The 19,841-nt window shown below is 42.0% G+C and overlaps 1 protein-coding gene across 1 annotated transcript in view; it reads left to right on the forward strand.

The window, feature by feature from the left end:
• Positions 1-19,841, forward strand: part of LOC132991998 (protein kinase C-binding protein NELL1-like) — a 259,382-nt gene that overhangs the window by 179,885 nt on the left and 59,656 nt on the right. Inside the window, exon 13 of the mRNA XM_061061100.1 lies at positions 2,929-3,054. Coding sequence (XP_060917083.1) covers positions 2,929-3,054 — 126 coding nt within the window. The remainder of the gene's footprint in view (positions 1-2,928; positions 3,055-19,841) is intronic.

Consider the following 19,841-nt stretch of genomic DNA (forward strand, 5'->3'; position numbering starts at 1 on the left):
CACACAGATTACAGGCGAGGAAATGAAGGAATTTTTAAGTCAGCAGGAGACAATATGGCTGTTGGATAGAAAGCTGTTTCCATTAACCTCTGTACAGTGAGGGGTGAGGCACATAATGGTGCACACATGCATCACTCCCTGTCCTCTGTGCAGGCACACACACATACAAACAAACAAACACACACACACACACACACACACACACACACACACACACACACACACACACAGACACACAAAATTAGTCTTCTCTCTTTCTGCCTCACACCATTTAAACACTCCACAGCCAGACACAATCTCTCTCTCTCTCTCTCTCTCTCTCTCTCTCTCTCTCTCCCAACATACAGAGAATGAGCTGGTGCAAACAAACACACACACACACACACACATACACACACTCTCGCTCTCACACACACACACACGCAAATGCATGCACGCAGAGACTCCTATCCTGCCTTATTTTTAGCTGTTCCCCTCCTCAGCCCTGACCTACATCACAGCATGAATAAAGCAGCAGCGAGATGAAGAAAGTGAGCTCAGAGGAGGAGTATGACGAGGAGGGAGATGGGAGGAGAAGGTCTGGGCTGGAGGGGGGGTAGGAGGAGGATGAGGAAGAGGAGGAGGAGTGGTGGGAGGAGAAGGTCTGGGCTGGAGGGGGGGGGGGGGGGAGGTAGGAGGAGGAGTAGTGGTGGGAGGTGGGGGAAACAGGGAGAGACACACCAGCAAATCCAGGGAAATGAATTCCCATCCTGTGTGAAATGACAGCTCCAGTTCTGTCAGCAGACCTCACCACGCTACGACACTCCCAGAGGAGGCTGCAGAGGGCGAACACGTTCGCCCACACACAGACGGTCAGAAGCACAAGCACAGGGGACAACAGGCCTCTTGGAAAAAAAGGACAAAGATCAGAAAGCCTCATCATTGTCAGACCTGACAGTAGATGCTCCCCCCCCCCCCCCCCCTTTAAATGAAAGCGAACAAAGGCAGCGAGTTTCTCGACTTTGAATTATTGAGGCTGCGTTTTCCGAGACATAACACGCAAGCCATCCTCGTGCTTGAACAACTCTTTGGCGCCCGTCCTCGAATATATTATAATTAAATTAGCAGGTTTCTGGGCGTAGAAGGACTTCATGACGAGATGAAAATTGGATTCAGGTACTTCTTCGCAGCCTCGAGCACTCCTGCGCTTGAGCAAGTTCAGATGTTTTTGATGTAGCAGATCAATGCGTTTTTATGCTGAAGGCCGGCAAGGCTTTGTACGCCTGAATACACGATCCGTCTCCCTTTGATTGTGCAATTCAACGCTCCTACTGTACACTCTCCGAGGATGAAATTTTCAGAGAAAAAACCTCTGGCTCTTGCATGTAAGTCAATTACATACTCCATACAAATTCATTCTGTTGTGAGGGTGGACAGTGTGAGCTGAAGACCTCAAAGCTGGAATGTATTTATCCAAGGAGAGGATATGGAAATACTCTTCTCACTTTCTCCCTTTCCCTTAAGTGTAGCATACCGCCTCCCTTAAGTGGTGGAAAGGCCTGTTATAGCCTCAGGAAAGCTGCTTCTCTGCTGCTCACTTCCATATAAATACTCAAAACTGTGTACACACACACACACACACATACACACACACACACACACACACACACACACACACCCAAATTTCAGCCCTCCTGCATAACACCTCCCTTGTGCGTTTCTGATCCCGTTTCATCAACACTCCAGCTCATCTAATGCCTCCCTGAGCTCTGTGTTTTAATGCTCATACAATGTCTTTCAAGCTACATTAGGAAGAGAGGTACTCGATGAAGAGGGGATGTAATGTGACAATTTAGCCCAACGTTATTGATGTCAGGGAAAGATGCTCTACTCTCCCTGCTGTCCTTAATCCTCTTCGTTTTATAGGTCATTGTCTCATCTGATTTCCTTTTTCATCCTCTTTCCTTTCTGCCATTTTCATTTCTGAGCCCTCTGTTTTATGTCCGCCTTTAACTTTCTCTCTTCTCCTATTTGTCCATTTTATTCTCCGTTTCCTTCTGTCTAGGCCTTTTCGTACCTCATACTCATTTGCTGTAAAGAAAAAAACACACTGTGGTTCATACATTTTTGCATGGGGAAATAAGTCCTCCTTACAACAATAAGCCTTATTCATCTGTGTTATTAGATGTTATTTAACTTGAACAAACACCCCAAAATTGCCTTAAATTTTCAGGGTGAGCTGCAAACAGACACATTTTTCACTCCAACTTTGCCCTGATTTTCCTTCCAGCCCACCAATTAAATTTCCTTGGGATGTTGGGATGAGCTGATGTGTGAACCCAGCAGGAAATATTCAGGAAGAATTCCCCACAGGGGAGAGGGCAAGGATGAAGGGGCACGACTGCAGTGAGCGACCGGAGCGAATTAAGCTGCATGTCACTCTTTTCTGCTCACTAGTTTGTTCTTTTCCAGTCTTTAGTTAATACTGTGGATACATCCAACATGTAGAATTGATATAAAAGCACAAACGGTCATAATAGAGTCAGACTGTTTTGCTCCGCCTGTAATCCTTTATACTGAATGTCATGTCCTGCCTCCTGACGACACCCCCACCCTACCACACCCCACCCAAAGGAAAGTCTCCCCCTGAAAGGTGCATATGTGAAAAGGAAAGTCAGGAAGATTTTAGGGGCAGCGTGTCCTGGAGTGCTTTTGTAAAAGGCTGTCGTAAGCAATTTTGGATCCTTTTTTTGAACCCCTTAAATTAAATACTGTATTAGAAGCAAGGTGACACCGATCGACTCCGCCTGATTAATCAGATAAATGCATCCGTGTTAAATGAGTTTTATCTACCTGCCTTCTCCATCGCCAGAGCTATCTCTCTCTGTGTCCTGAGTGTCTATGGAGAACTCTTTATCAATCCTCTCTATCTGTTCTGTTTGTCCCCAGATATCGATGAGTGTGCGACTCAGATGCATTACTGCCAATCCAACACGGTGTGTGTCAACCTGCCCGGCAGCCATCGCTGTGACTGTCTGCCAGGCTTCATCAGAGTGGACGAATACTCCTGCACCGGTACGTCTGCATGCATACGCTCCCTGACTCATCACTTCTCATTACATAATGATGCACACAATACTGTGACAGCCATATGCACACACTCTGTCAGATGGCCTAAGATGATGGTGTGTTTCTATGTTTGGTTTTTAAAGAAACTGTACGTAGACACTGTTAGACACTACTTGTTAGCAGAATTGTTTTTAGATCTTATGTTCTGGATTTTCGCTGTTGCAATCTTGTTTTTTTGGAGCCAGAATGGACCATATTTGGTACTTCTCTCCTGGTTGACAGTTTGTCAGTGAAGAACTTGTTGATCATATGTAGCCATGCCATAAAGCTTACTCTGCTTGGTTGTTTATTTCACTTTAAATATGTTAGTTACTACATGAACATCATGCTGTGTTGAAGAGGACTTGAGACTAGCGGTACAGACCTGAAACGCAAAATGTTAGAGCAATATGTAACTCTGACACCTGGTGTTTAGAATTGGTACTGAAGTCCAAATTCAAAACTATTGAGAGAGCCGTCTCCCCCAGTCCCCTCCTCCCTAGAGTTAATGTGCATGCAGGTTATGTCTCAGACACTGAAGCTTCAGTGTTTAGCCAGCTCTTCATCGGTCTCGAAACCTTTTTATCGTTCTAACATCTCTCCATTTTTTCAAAAGCATCTCCAATATGTATCCTAGTTTGAGCACGTTTCTGCTCGTGGAGCTTACTAGGAACATGCAGAGGCTTTTACGGTTTTCTAGGGTAGAATTAGCTGTATCTGAACCAGTTCTCTTGTTCGCTTCCATCGCTGCAACACCTGTTGGTTTGACATTTGCCTGGCAAACCGAGGGGCGTCCAAAACTCCTGTGTGTTGGTGCCTTAAAACCGCCTACTTCTCTGGTCAAAACAAATACAGACCATGCAGCACTGGAATCTAAACTTTGAAAGAGGACATACTGGTTGCTGTATTGTGGTCAGAGAAGCCAGCACTACAGCCTAGTGTGTTTCCTTAATGTCTGATTATATAGTAAGGTAATTCTATGATTTAATTGAGTAGATAACTTACATATTGGTCCTTTAATTAAAATAATAAATCATGGATGAATGGGCTCATTTCCTCATCTGGTTATAACCAAACTTATCGCCCTGCATCACGTGGTTAGGGAAGCAGGACGAGCAAGGGAGAGAGATTGTCTATGAATGAGTCATACCAACATAAGGGTAGAATTTTTGTGTTGTGCTTGGTTGAATTGGGTGAATTAATTTCTATTACATTTGTTTGAGACTAGTATGTTCTTCAGAGGATTAGCTTTCATTATGTCTAAATTTCAATCCTTTCAGTGCTTTGGTTTATGACCGAATATCCACTAAACAGGTTATTTTCAGCAACCTCTGCTGAGCTCTTTGTTAAGTGCCTATTAGCTTATTAGCCTGCTGACACTCAAACCAAAAATGTTACGGCCTTGACTTGGCATAATACACATATCCAAAGTGAACAGTTTGACTTGCAGACTTAGAGGTCAGTGTCTCGTGAAGTCCCCTGTGCTGAAAGGGGCATAATAATATGTATAATACCCATGATGCAACAAGTTGGAAGGAAACTGAAAGCACACGTTTTGCACACTTTCAGGGACTTCACCAGATTTTTTAAGAGAACACTACTCTCACTTTGTGGTATGATGAATGTGAAGATGTTAAGAATAATATCATAATCTTAACTGTAGACTCTTCAGCCTTGGCACAGAGATTGAAACTAGCCTGTTTTTACATTGTGAGTCCGCCACAGTGTCATAACAAAGCCCTGCTGTAGTTACACATTTGTTGAATCTGCAACGGTTTGTTCCAGTGTGTGATATCACATTTGCCAAAGCACAAGAGGCCCACCTTTAAACAAGCATTTCCACCATTTCCCCCCCATTACACCTCCAAATCCTGCCTCTCAGCCTCCATGTGTTGAACATAAATACCACAGATATAATATATAATAAGTATCTGTTGAGTAAGCAATGTATAAGGGGCTTCTTGTTCGTATATTATGTACAGGTTCCTTACAATTGTTTGAAGTGGAGAAACCTTTTCTCCTCATCATTATGATGATAGTCTTGATTCAAATGAAAAAAGTCAGATCAGACGATATCTTTCCTCATCAATGTATTCGTTTCAAATCTTCACAGACACATACTGTATGCTGTCTTCTACCAAACGCTGGCCAGCAGCTCTCCATGTGTGACGCTGCTTCTTTTGCGATGTGAAATGAACACGTGCAGAGAAATGAATGCAAACTGATTAGCCAATACCTCAGTGTATTTCTCGCTAAAAGATTGAAGCAACATTTTATCAAAGAAGAACGGGGTGATTGCAGCCATTCAGGTTTTTTAATGGCTCGTCTTGTTTGAAAAAAAATATATCCTGCTTCTTCTACGTCCCTGATGTTGCCACAGGTGAATGTCAGGCAAAGTTTTAAAACAAGTTCAATAACACAGTTTCTACTCTGTTGATGATGGTATTTTACACATATGGAGACACCTGGCATAACTGGTATACGGTGGGTTTTTTCCTCCGGAGGGACTTGGAGCAACATGTTTCCAAGAGAGGGAATAGGATGTGCTTGGTTGCCGCTCAGTGTTCCTCCGGAGAAGTGATCTTTAATTAGCTCAGAGTTTGGCAGCCATGCAGGGACAGCGATCCATAGACAATCAATCTTTTTTGCAGCTTGTAAACTGTCCTGGCTGCTGACTGGGAGCCCAAGTAGCGCTCTTTACATCTGCAGGGAGAGATAAATCCTTTCTCTGTCTCCTTCTCCCTCTGCCTTGCTTCTCCTTCGGCTTCTTCTCGAGGGTTTCTGATGCTCTGCCTGGATGTAAAACAGAGTAAGCGTTCACGGTGCAGGGAGGCAGCGGCTTATATTTCACAACGCTAACACGATTGCACATTAGCTCCTGTAATTGCTGCGTTGTGCCGAAATCTGTGCTGTAATTCTTCATCGTGTCTGCGTCTGGAAAGGTTTCTCGTAATGATATTGCTCTCACTGCATTAGGCAGGCCACACACATGCAAAGTGGTTTCTCATTCTGTCAGGCAATTAACAACAAGAAGGCTAACTCATGGAGTCAAGCAGCTGCTATGGTATGAAAACTGAGCCTGTATGGCCAAACTATATAGGTGCTATGAATATGTTGTACTTCTCGATGGAAGGCATTGTGACTGAAAAAGGATGGACAAGCATTTTGCAGATTTCTGAGTTTAAATTAAAGTGATTAAACAATGAACAATGAACAACAACAACAACAACAATGAATTCATGCTATTACCAGATGTCCTCTGTAGAAAAAAAATGGAAAAACTGATCAAACTTAGAAAAAAATATGTGCTCTTCTCACAGCCTTCTCCGCAAAACTGACACACCTCCACCAGTCTGTTGACCTCACACACCTTTTATCCTCCTGTTACTGTACCCACCTCTCAGACCAATCAGAGAGGAGCTCTGTAATCAGTGCCACATTGACTTGATTGTCTTTTGACTACGGTCATTCTTTGTCAATTTATGCTCACAATGAAGCTACGAGCTAACCAAAGAGTGCTAACATTAGCCTGCTAACAAAACAATGCAGGACACAGGAAATTGCAGCTCGAGCAAAGTACAATTTTGTCCGCCGCTTGCGCTTAATGGTGCTTAATTATGGTGAGTTCTAATTCATAACTCCTTCATGCGAACTCGAGTGGCGAGGGGTTGGAGGTGTGTCGCTGGAGGAGAGCGGAGGCTTCAGAATAGCGGAGGTGTCGCCCAACAGCAGTTTGTTTTGGTTTCATTGCTGGTGCAAATTCTACTGGATCAAAAAGTCCCACATTCTTCCATTCAGTAGTGAATTGGTATAAAGGAGCATTAAATGGCACATATGTCTGAGAATTGTCTGCCCCACAGTACGTCAGTACATCACACAGACCCTTGTACAATATATTTCTTTCCTCCTTGTAAAAAAGCTGAGATGTGCAGAACAGTTATTCACAACTTTACAAGCATTTTCCATCTCTGGGTTTTTGTAGTTGTGTTAATGTGACTACAGAATACAGGTTGTTCCTGTTTGATGCCAGGGTTTAAGATACTGTGCAGACAGATAAAAGAGAGGTGAAATGTTCTGATGAGGCCTGAACACAGGAATCACAGGAGGAATGTGTGCATCTGGACATCACCAGACGGTTACACCCACACAAAAACATACCTTAAGTCACTGAAGCCACCTCACAGTCTTCATACTTCCCCTCCATATTACATTCTGCAGCTCCTTCCTCACAGGAATGAAGTGTCACCTTTTGCAGCTTTTACATGACACATCATGTATCACCTTTTGCAGCGGGCACTCTCAGCCTCGTCTCCCTTTGTCTCACCTGCCTGCCCGAGGTGTCTGTCCTTTGTGAAGAAGCGTCCTGTAAACAATAGGAGGCTGCTGTAATTGTGGTTCCACTTGATTTCACCTCTGTGGAAGCAGGCACGCAGCTCAGGGGAAACAGGTGATGGACACGGGGAAGAAGAGGGGTGACAGGATGTGTGAGGTTCTATAGTTCACCTTCTCAAAATGCCACAGAGCCGTTCTCACATCCATGCCATGTCCAAAACAATTCACAGGTAGTACAGGACAAATTGTTCTGCTGCCTCAGTGTTGGTCAAAATAACTTGAGGTGTAGGGTATTTTTGTCATCCCCATATAGTAGAGACATTCGGCCCATATTTGGCTCATATTCAGTCAACACTGGAATAAGACATGTGAAACCACACATGGCCCAGGTGTGGTAGAGGCAGCAACGGGCCAATTGTTAAGAACATGTTTGGACCTGATGTCCAATTATAGGTGTAAGCCATACATGTATGTCGGGTTTTGAACGACTGCTGAAATGCAATTTAACATGGAAGATTTTTGAGAACATGCCATTTTTTTTCATATGCAGTCAGCTGTTTGCAAGATGGCTTGAATGTGTTTAAGCTTACAATAGCAATTGATGTAGCATCACATGAATTGCTTGATTTGACTTATTAAAAGTGCCTGACATCGGATAAGTCAAACGCAAATCAACTGCCATTCAAATTAAATCAATTCCAAGAAAGCTTTAAAAATATGTCTCCATGTCTGGAGGCTGCAGTCCTCAAAGTGGGCGGCCTAGGTTTGAATCCGGCCTGTGTCTCCTCTCCCGCATGTCATTCCCCCTCACTCTCTCTCTCTCTCTCCCTGATTTCCAGCTCTATCCACTGTCCTATCTCTTCTTTAAAGGCACAAAAAACCCAAAAATAAATCTTAAAAAAAATAAAAAAATACAATAAACTTATTTTGCTTGACGGCCTCATTGCAGCATATTTCCAATTCATAAGACAATTTTGATGACAGCTTGATGTCCAGCGGCTCTTAAAAGAAACATGAACAGTTTTGTTTTGTTTCTAGCAATTATATTTACTGAAACATTTTTTTGTCAAATGTATAGATTATCATTTTTTTTTTAGTCTGGCTTTGTCATTTCATGATTGCTCATAAAGTTGTTCAGAGCACATTTCACAGATTGGTTTTGACATCCTTTACGCCCCCTCATAGGGGCACAGTCACCTCTGACCCGGCCCCAGGTGTCCCAGCATGCTTTCTGCAGCCGATCTGCTGCCTGCCATTAAATGACTGTCAGTCAGATCACTAGCTGTTACTCTGCACCTCAGAGGTTAAGGACCGTTGTATGGCTGTAGCTAAATAGCTGCTCAACCACTTTTTTACTCTCTTTTTCTTTTATTCTGTGTGCGCTGTGTTCATTGTTTTTGTGCTGGAATTTAAACTGAATACTCGTTTTCTTTGATTGAATACACCCATCTCAGAATGCAGTGTGCAGTATACAAGCTCATTATGAAGATGTTTAAACACTACACCTTTGGGGCCTCATAATGTCAGTTCATGTGGTGCTCAGTGATACTTATTCACAAACATTTTTTTTAATTTTTAAAAGCAGAATAAGACATGAGCGTCAGGCCCACTGGTGTTCTGGGGCATGTTCTTTTCTTTCTTTCCTTCTCTTGTTTTTCTTTCTTTCTTTTCTCTCTCTTTCTTTCTTTTGAGGAAGTCTGAAGCTTTTTAATAGCCCTGCACAACACCTGCTTAAGTTAACAAATCCAGTTGCTTTTCCTCTGTTAAAAAGCACACAAACAATTCAGGTCAATCACGCATCCTAAAAAATGCAGCCTGCATTGCCACTCATCTACCTCTTATTTCTGTGCATCGAAGTTATCATTGGAATCTAAAACTTGTCTAAAATATAAAAGACATGTTATGCAGAAAGTGCAGGCAAAATACCTCATACCCACACAAATCAGAAGTATCAAACGTCTCCTGTTCATCTGAAAGTGTTTTCTTCTATGTAGTGATCTCTGAAGAAAGGAAACTGTATTTGACTATGAGACGAAAACTCATGGATCAGATGTTTATCTTAGATTATTATAAAGTTTGTGCTGAGCTTGGTTGATGTCGCTGGTGTTTAGCCTCACTCTTTATGGCGCAGTGCGAGCAGAACTGCTGTGATTTCCCCAGTGGAAGGCCATTAAGATCTCTGACCTCTTGTGTTGGTGGATTATAGTTGTCTGACATAGGTTGTCCCACTCCCACTCCCACCGTGTACTCATTTTACATTCTCTTGGCTTGGGAGGAATTGTTTTCTGCATTGAGCAGGCGCTGATAAGCTTGTGGTTACAGATTAAAGTGCTGGAACGTGCGGTTTAATGTCCTTCCTTCGCCTCGGCTCCATCCTGTAAATAAACCTAAACAGCAGATTCAGCTTGGGCCTGGAGATTAAGCCATTTTAAAATATATTCCTCATAGAAGAAGAAGCTTTACACCCTGTACGACGGGGTGAAGACATGGAACCTCTCATAGATAAAGAGCTTAGTTTCTGTTACGCTACAGCTTTTATATCGCTATGTGGACTAAAGACACTGTAGCCTCTTACCTACAATATATTATTAGTTCACTGCTTTACTCTGCCAGAATCATGGGTATAGGCTGAGCAAATATTTAAATAAAAGCTATGTAGCAAACACATTTCGGTCCAAGTTTCTGCATTATGACAACTCAATATTAAATGTTTGTATGATACCAAACAAAAAGGCATGCCAACTTTGTATGTAATCCAGCAAATGTCCAACATGCTTACATACACTTTATCAGGCCATCTCTTTTCTTTTACACACAATCCTTCAAGGACATATCACTTGAGCTCGGTCTTGGCACAAAAACAACCTGTTGAAAAGAAGACAAAGCACCATGTTGGCGGTTCAAATGTTTAACCTCTGACAGTGTTATGTCACACAGCACTCAAACCTAAGTCAATCAATCAATCAACTTTTATTTGTATAGCGTCAACTCATAACAAGTGTTATCTCGAGACACTTTACAAGAAGCAGGTAAAATACCTTACTCATTGTCTGTTAACATTACAAAAAGCAGGTAAAAGACCTTACTTATTGCTATGTTACAAAGATCCGGCCTATCCATCATGAGCACTTTAGCAAAGCAGCAAAAGTTACAGTGGTAAGAAAAAACTGCCTTATTAAAAGGCAGAAATCTTCGGCCGGATCCCCGGCTCATGACGAAACAGTCTTCACAGGCCTAGACTGCGCCGGGCTTGGAAAGGGATAGGGGGAGAGATGGGATAAGATGCAGGAAGAGGGATAGAGAGCAAGGGGGTGGGGGGAGGTAGACCGTCCATCAGCAATCCGGTGGGGAGGGGAGGGGGTGTGGGGGGGTTGTTCTGGCAGGCCGCCAACCCACGATCCGGTGGGGAGGGGGTAGTGGTGGGGTGGGGGTTGTTCTGGCAAGCCGTCAACCGACGATCTTGAGGAGCCTAGGACAGCTCAAGAGCTCCCAGGAAAGTAGGTGGTTAGTGACTGAGATTTATAGATAGATACATGCAGTAATATGATGTACTGTATATGCAGAGAGAGAGAGAGAGAGAGAGAGGAGCTCAGGGTGCCAGTTCCCCCGGTAGTCTAAGCCTATAGCAGCATAACTATGAGCTGGTCTACACCAGCACCAGCCCTAACTATAAGATTTATCAAAAAGGAAAGTTTTAAGTCTAATCTTAAAAATACAGACTGTGTCTGCCTCCCGGACCCCGGCTGGAAGGCGGTTCCAGAGGAGAGGAGCCCGATAACTGAAGGCTTTACCCCCCATAGTACACTTGGAGACTGTAGGTACCACCAGCAGGCCTGCACTCCGGGACCACAACGCTCTCGAGGGACAGTACGGCACTAGTAGCTCCTTCAGGTAAGATGATGCCTGGCCATTTAGAGCTTTGTAGGTGAGAAGAAGGATCTTGAATTCTATTCTAGACTGTATAGGGAGCCAGTGCAGAGAAGCCAGGACAGGAGTAATGTGGTCCCATTTCCTGGTTCTGGTCAGTACACGAGCTGCAGCATTCTGGACCCGTTGAAGAGTCTTTAGAGATTTGCCAGAGCACCCTGACAAAAGAGAGTTACAATAATCCAGTCTGGAGGTAACAAATGCATGAACTAGTTTTTCTACATCACTTTGCGACAGGATATTCCTGATCTTGGATATATTACGAAGGTGAAAGTAGGCTGTTCTTGAAACTTGACTGATGTGAGAGCTAAAAGACATATCTTGATCAAAAATAACTCCTAGATTCCTAACAGTGGTACTAGATGCCAGGTTGATGTCATTAAGGACAGTCACATCACTAGAAAAAGTCTCTCTGAGGTTCTTAGGGCCTAGCACAATAACTTCAGTCTTGTCTGAGTTAAGTAGCAAAACATTTCTGGTCATCCAGGTCCTAACGTCCTTAAGGCATGTTTCTAGCTGACATAACTGACTGGTACCATCAGGCTTCATTGATACATAAAGCTGAGTATCATCTGCATAACAATGAAACTGTATGGAGTGTTTCCTCATAATATTTCCCAGAGGAAGCATATATAATGTAAAAAGAATTGGTCCAAGCACTGAACCTTGTGGGACTCCATGGCAAACTTTAGTGTGCATAGAGGACTCATCATTAACATGTACAAACTGAGATCGGTCTGATAAGTAGGATTCAAACCAACTTAAAGCAGTCCCTGTAATTCCAAGCAAATGCTCCAGTCTGTACAACAGGATCCGATGGTCAATGGTGTCAAAAGTCTGATGTGTCACAGTCCTGCATTTCTTTACACATCCTTCACACATGTGCTACTCCAAAATGACTATATCTTCCCCTCTGCAGAGTCACCTGACAGCCCAAACTGTGGAGGGTGTCTCATATTTCTGCTGAGTCAAAATTAGGTCTCACTTGTGTTGATTTAAAGACGTAGGAATAAAAATGAATAAGTGAATGAGACCGTTCGTTTTTTCCAGAATTAAGTAATTTGGTTATAACTTATAATCAGAGAAGTTGAAATGTTGCTATTTGTCATTAGGCCTTTTTTTTATGTAAAAGCATCATACTCCCCTTGGTGTAGAGATGTAGGTGATATGAACTATTGGACAAATAACAATGATTAAGGACTGTGAGCCTCCCACAGCTTTCAAGACACTTCAGCTTAACAGAAATCCTCTCCAGCCATCCGACCATTTGTTTACCCTCACCTTGTATTTATACCTATCATTACTGACAGTCACCGAAAAATACCCTGGCTGGGTGTTTAATGTTCAGTGCGAAAATAAAATAAAAAACACAAGTAATGCATTGTTTGATTGTTATTATTATGATTTTACTGATTATAGCAGAAAATAATTTGCCTGTTGGGGATGGAATGTCTCCTCCTCAGTCTGTCGAGTTAACCTGAGCTGCTCCTGGGTCTCTGGGTGTCTGTAGCGCCGGGCTCCCTGATAGCTAATTTAGTAGAAGTGTTTTGTTTAGCTTGGTGCTTCATGACAACAGAATGACTTTTCTTGGCGGTGGACAAAGTTTTCCTTCTGCACATAGACTACAACTCATCGCTATATTCTTATCTTTTAACTCAAGCATGGGGAAAGTTATGTCGGTATTTCCTCCTGAATGATCGTCAGACTGAATGTGTTTACTGTGTGACGTTCTTTTTCCCAGGATGCTGACGATACTTCCAACACTGTTGATCAGTCACCGCAAACAGTAGTGGCAGATTAACAGTGTTGAGATTAACACGTTACTTACTAACTTGTTACTGTAACTCCACTACTATTTGCTGTAACCAATAGTGTATGTAATTGCTTTTCGAATGCCATACTATAATTACGATTACGGAAATTTAAAAGCACCCCTCGTTACTTTATGCGAATTATCCTATTCACGTTAAGTAATGGCTATTGACTTGGAATCTTAGTAACGTGTCACTCCCAACACTGCTAATCAGCCACATCACTTGCTGCTGCCATCTTTGATTCTTTAATATTTAGGTTTCTTCTACCCTCAGCTGCACTCTACAGACCAATCCTGGACTTTTTATGTTTTTATCAAACAGCTGTTCTCAGACTCGACTGAAAGAAGCTTCCATTAATTTCATGCATCAGTAGCTACATATATTCCACAAAACACCAGCATTGGAAAAGGCTACATCCTGGCAACCCAAGACACATTATATGTTTAATGTCATTTAAATTTGATCAAATCCAATTCCAATTATACATGTTATGAATGTGGAGCTCAGGTGTGACGAGCCTGGAAACCTTGGCAACCCTTCCTGTATACATTAACTCTTGAAAAATGGGGGTCATGCTTCCAGGCTGGCTCGCCACCAACCAATTTAATAATCCTATCAAACACAGTTTGGGGAAGGAGTCTGATAAGTTTTCCTTTGTCCCCCCTCTTTCATCCATTTGTGATTGCCTCTGAGAAGCTGGTGTTTATATTTAGCTTCCCCCATAAAGGTTTGATGTTAGGAGTGTTTCTCCCAGCTCGTGGGCCGACTGTACAACCATCCAGAGGGATTTCTGTCCTCACGTTACGCTGTTTTTTTCTTTGATGCATTGTCTTCCTGCTCCCCCTGGCTGGAAACACATGGAGTCGTGTGGAATAATAATGCACTGTGGCTGTGGGATGGATGTTCCCTGACAGAGCACATTAATGGAACATGCTTTCATTAATGTGAATTGCAGCCTATGCAACTTTATTGCCCTGAGCTGTATGTTTCATTGGGTAGTAAATTTATTGAATTATCTCGCCTGCTCTGCGCTGCACTCACACACAGGGGAGGATTATGAACTGGGGGGGGGGTCAGGACACTATAAAGTAAACTGGGTGCTACTGCCACTAAAGAAGTCTCTATAATTCATGAAACGTATTTGCAACATTGTACGGAGCACTTGTGTTTTAAATGCTGCGTCCTAAGTGCTTCATATCAATAAAAACATGTGGCACTCACATAACCTTAGCTGAGGAGTAACTGGTCATGCTGCTCTGCCACCTTTCATTGCAACATGTGTGGTTCACATTATGAGAAGCTATAGTAAAGTAATAGAGTGCAATTTCATCTTTGAAAGGATGTTTCACATGTGCAATCTTTACCCGGCTGTACTGCCATTTTTGTTGGGTTTTTAAATACGTTTGTCTTTTACATTTTGTTATATAGTCCTGATTAAATTTGCCCTCTATTGTGAGCTTTTGAAACTATCACATTTCCCCCAATGTGGGATCAATGAAGTTGATCCTATCTTATCCTAAAGGTCACATATTCTCCTCCTTTTCAACCAGTTTAAATAAGTGTCTTTTCGAGAATAAATAAAAGTTTGAAATGAAAAAAAGTCTCAGAGCTCCCCCAACAATGTCTGTGAAGTTTCTTGCTATAAATCTTCTCTGATCCTGCATTTTGGTCATGCCTATAAACCCCTCTATTTCAGCCCTGCTCAGAACAGGCTGTTTCTGTGTCTGTAGCTTTAAATGTAAATGTATCTGACCACGCCCCCTCTCTGGAAGGGCTTGGGTTGCTTGGGATTTCTCGCTCCATGTCCTATTGTTTACGGTGAGAAGGCAGACTTTGAGGGCAGAACAAAGACCTAGCTGTGGGAGTGTCACCCACCTGGGGGAGGGGCTACTACCCTTTGTGATGTCATGAAGGGAAAATCTCCAAACAGCCTGTTTGAGCACACATTATCTGAAGAGTCGAGCAGGAAAAAGACAGAGGATGGACTTTTCTCATAATTGGGGGGTTTGTAGACAGACTAGGGATACGTATTAATGTTAGAACAACATGGTGAAGTGTATTTTGCCTAATATATGATATTTCAGCATTTGCAGCCTCTGCAATTGTCTTGAAATAGTTTAAATGCCTCTATGATATGAAGGCTCACAGTCTCAGGACGCATCCAATAAAATCTGAGGGATTACAAACTTAATTTATATACTTAACCAACCGTCAAAAAATACCTATACCCCAAACCTAAAAATCTGAAGGTTGTCAGAAACCCAAGTGACAAAATACCCCTCTTGTCACTTGATTACAAAATATTATGAATGAAGGTCTGGTGAGGTTGGAGCAACAACAAGATACCATTTTACGTTGAAGGTAAGGGTTAATTCATACATTTGGCGGGACCCGACATGGACCACTGGTCTTCAAAGTCCAAGTCTCTGAATCTTCAGATAATTAACATAATTGCAGAACATGGACAAACATGTAAATTTGCATTTTATAGAAGTCGCTTGGGGATTTTTTTTTCAGATATAACACAACATTTAGATAGAAACATATGTTATGCTACTGTACTGTAGATGTGTTCTGCACTGTAAAATAAGATATAAGGGGGGGAAAAAGAACAGCTTTCAAGGATGGATAATATACTGTAGCTATAAATCACTGCTATACATAAAGGTCCTCAATTCTACACGGGATCCCTGTAAGCCCCGTTTGGTATTAATAAAATCTTCATATTAACGCTTCTTATCTCTGAGCGTACACAATGCCTGCATGCAGCAGTACTGAGAAACACCTGTGTAAAATGGAATTAAATGACCGGTGGGGTCAAGACAAAACAGCCCCTTGAACTCCAGGTGGATTACTGCGGGAAAATCAGAACATTTCTCCAACTAATTTTATGAAAATCCATGTCCTCCAGGCTAAATGGTATGACAGGCAATCAATATGTTTCCCCATGTGACATGGGACAGATCTCGGCTGAGTTCACACCACGTCAAGGTGAGCAGCAAGGCCGAGGCAGAGAGTGAGCATGACGACTTTGCGTTAGGGAAAAAAAACTCTTGAAAAATCCTGCCATGTCCTCTTCTTTATGGGCTTGTCACTGGTCATTAAACTTCAAATTATTGAAGTGTTCTGCTTGACATTATTGAACAAGATGACGGTAGGTGCTTAAGAGATGAGGACATGTTTTAGAAATTTACTATGCAAAGTAAAAGTGAATCATGAGGTGTGGGTTTTATTCCGGGTCTTCTCGTACACACAGAGTCAGTCCTTTTTCTCAATCATTTAAATCTAAATCTGAGCACTAAAGTAGAGACGGTGGGAATGAATACTAGCAGAAGAAATACATGTTGGCAGATATTATTTCTATTACACAAACGGCTCTGACTTTGGTGTAGTTTCTCTGTAACATCAGAAAAATAATCTGAATTGACATTAGCTGTTCAGATTGAGTAAAACACTCGAGTAATATTAAATAAAGTACATCAAAAGATAAGTATAAATAGGCATCAAACAATAAGAAGAATAAAAAGATGGCTGTTTGAACATGACAGAACAAATGTGGACATTAGACATTAAACATGAAACGCGATGCAGATGTTTTATTACAATGTGCCAAAAGTGTTTCGTTATTTTGTCGTAGCATGGAGATGGACCAGTTGTCTTGACAACTTAAAGACCAATTTTCCAATTATTTTGACAAAAATAGCGCAAAAAGTATTTTCAGAAACAAGTGTGGACTGAGTGATCCCAAAAGATTATCGCTCATCCTCAGGATTTCGAACAGATCTTACATCAACAAAAATAAATTAAACTGCAGGGGCAAACTAGTGCTCTGTAGAGATACAGATTACAAGTTAGGAGGAAAATCAACATTCATCCCAAGCCTTTATTATCTGTACACTAACTAAAAGAAGAGATACTGCAGGGGGAGAAAACAACAAGTAGAATTTTTAATGATTTAGTACATTTTGTGAAGTTACAACCTTGCAAATGTCTGCTGTTGTGGCCCTAAAAGGTCAAACAATGAATACAAATGTGCTCCACCACATTCTAATTATCATGTTCGGCAATGTGGTCAATTATTGATAAGGGAGCTATTACTTAAATCTCAAAATGTGCATTTGAGACACACTTGACCACTAACTGTGTAGTGCAGGGCAGTGGCGATTCTAGAGTCTCTTGGGGCCCTAAGAAAAAATCTATTTGGGGGCCCTCCAACCAGTGTTCATCACCCTTATGTCTGCAAGTGTCCTGACACTTACTCCCTCTCCTCTTTTGCTTCCTGTTTCTTTTTTCTCTCCTATAGACAGATCATTTCTCTTCATTTTTCTTTGTTGACTTTCACTGACAAGCTTTGGTTTTCACAGCAATAATTCAATGCTTAGCAGAGAAACGGAAGTGAGTGCTGTCAGATGGGGCTCCCTTAGTGAGGTTTCCTACTGTCATTGCAAAATTTGCACATTTTGGTTCCATTGCTTTGGTTTAAGTTTGTGAGCGCTCAGGGGCCCCCTACTGGTCTGGAGCCCCAAGCAGTTGCCTGCCTTGCCTCTTGACAAGCAGCGCCTCTGGAGCAGGGAGCAGTGAACAAGTAAAGAAGTGAGTAAGTAAAGTTTATTGATACAGCAACTTTGAAGAGCAGACGTTACAAAGTGCTTCACGATAATGGATTAGAAAAAGCAGAGAGACCAAGTTCCATAAAATCAGACACAGTCAGATCAAACAAAGGCTGTCTGTTTCCAAAGGTAAACAGACGGGTCTTTAACTGACCATAAAGGACATGATCCTGACAAAACTGTGATTGGGACCTGCCCTTAGTGATCAGAAATATTTGTCTGTGATTTTCTGTCAAATGAGAAAAACTCTGAGTCCGTCCCTCTGATCCCTTTATTACCGTGTCCTCGTCTGTATTGACGGTGCAGAAGCTATACTGAGAGTGTGATGGCAGCTGTCCGTAATTCTGATGATCAGTCTTTATGCCTCATTAGCCCAGCGCTTCTGGGGTCACCTCAACAAGTCCAGGCCTGACACCACATCACTCTATAATCAACACTAATTAGACAAACCTGACGGAGACAGGCAGCGCGCCCATCTGATCCTGTTGTTATCTCCTGGAGAATCACTGAGCTTACTGCTGTCATCGTAATAACTTTACACTGACACGTTCATTCATCATTCTGGAAAGGTTATTGTTTAGTTGAAAATATAACCCCATGGATACTCTGACTGGTGCATCATCTTCATTTCTGATTGTTTAGTCACATTATTATTCTTTCTGAGATTGTATTTATTTTTTAGCGATCGACCAAACGACAATGATCACCATTGATTTTTGAAGCCAGTGAAGATCTGCATTAAGGTGCAATAACTTGCTAAATTAGTGGTTTTTGCTAACAGTGGCGGTGCCGTCATTTTGACAAGCCCATAACATGTTTCATCAAGGTTAACATTTTAAAGATAGCTTGCCATTTATGGCTTGCGTTTCCACTTTTCTTTGGTAATATGAACTGGGAGTCAATATATTTAGGAGAAAAATCACAGCCACTGTCCATCACCCAGCAGCAGCTCACCAGAGATGCTATAGGCAGAAGTGGTGTACAGTTTTCTTTGTCTGTGTTTGAGACTGTGTAAATGAACAGGATGTAGTGATCCTGATGTAAACCATTAGTTTTTTCGCACATCCTATTTGAAGCCTCAAGTTTGCATATTTGTAAAGGGACCTTGTATAATATTAAACATAAATGTTGCCATTTGATGCATCGTACAAGAGGTAGCTTTGAGCTAGTCATATCACATTTTAAGGTGAAAACAAACAGCCTAACAAGTCAGTGACATCATCGTTTGGATCCAATTTGACTTGGAAGCAAAGCCACACATGCAATTTCAGACGAACCACCAGGAAGATAAAACAGCAATGTTTGACATCGCTTCTTTAAAACTGCATTAAGCTTGACATGACATAAACATTAAGACTCATTTTTCACCCAAACTTCCCTCCAAAACACACACTTTTGGTTGCTGGTATTGAATAATCCTCCCATCTGTTCATTGGTCTTCCTCTGCTCTTGGCTCTGTCCTGGTCAGTAAACTAGTACACAGATGTGCAAAGCTAAAGTAGGTTATAATTGAACCTGCTGGAGCTCCTCTTGTGCTGCAATGCAACAGTATCTGCAGAGCCCCCGAAGTATGTTTTTCCAGAGGATGTATTGCTCATGCAGCTTGGCGATGTCCCACTTACTCATTATCCATCAATTCAGCCACAGCATCTGTCTGTTTACACTTCCAACATGATCATTATAAATTGGCCGGAGGACATTAAACAGTAAATAAGCATCCATGGCTGCCAGTGTTTTGCTTATTCCCCTCCATCAGCTCACAGCCATTAACAAACGGAATATTTATTTTTTTGTAACTCTCCCTTTTATTGCACCAACATTAATGTAGGCTGCCTTTTATAACCCATCACATTAACTCCCACACAACCAAAGTGGCACTGTTGACATCTACCTCCACTTTATAGTTCAACGTGCGGGAGGGAATCCTTGGGAACAGAGAAGCTAAATAATTTCTCCCAGTTGCTCTGGGGCTTTATGAGCAACACTCATTAATTAAGGGGAATGTATTAGTCATGACTCCCACCAAGGCTTTTGCATAATAATGAAGAGTGTGTTTTGGTGGTGGTGTGTG

The sequence above is a fragment of the Labrus mixtus genome, chromosome 1, assembly GCF_963584025.1.
Source record: "Labrus mixtus chromosome 1, fLabMix1.1, whole genome shotgun sequence".
NCBI lineage: Eukaryota > Metazoa > Chordata > Actinopteri > Labriformes > Labridae > Labrus > Labrus mixtus.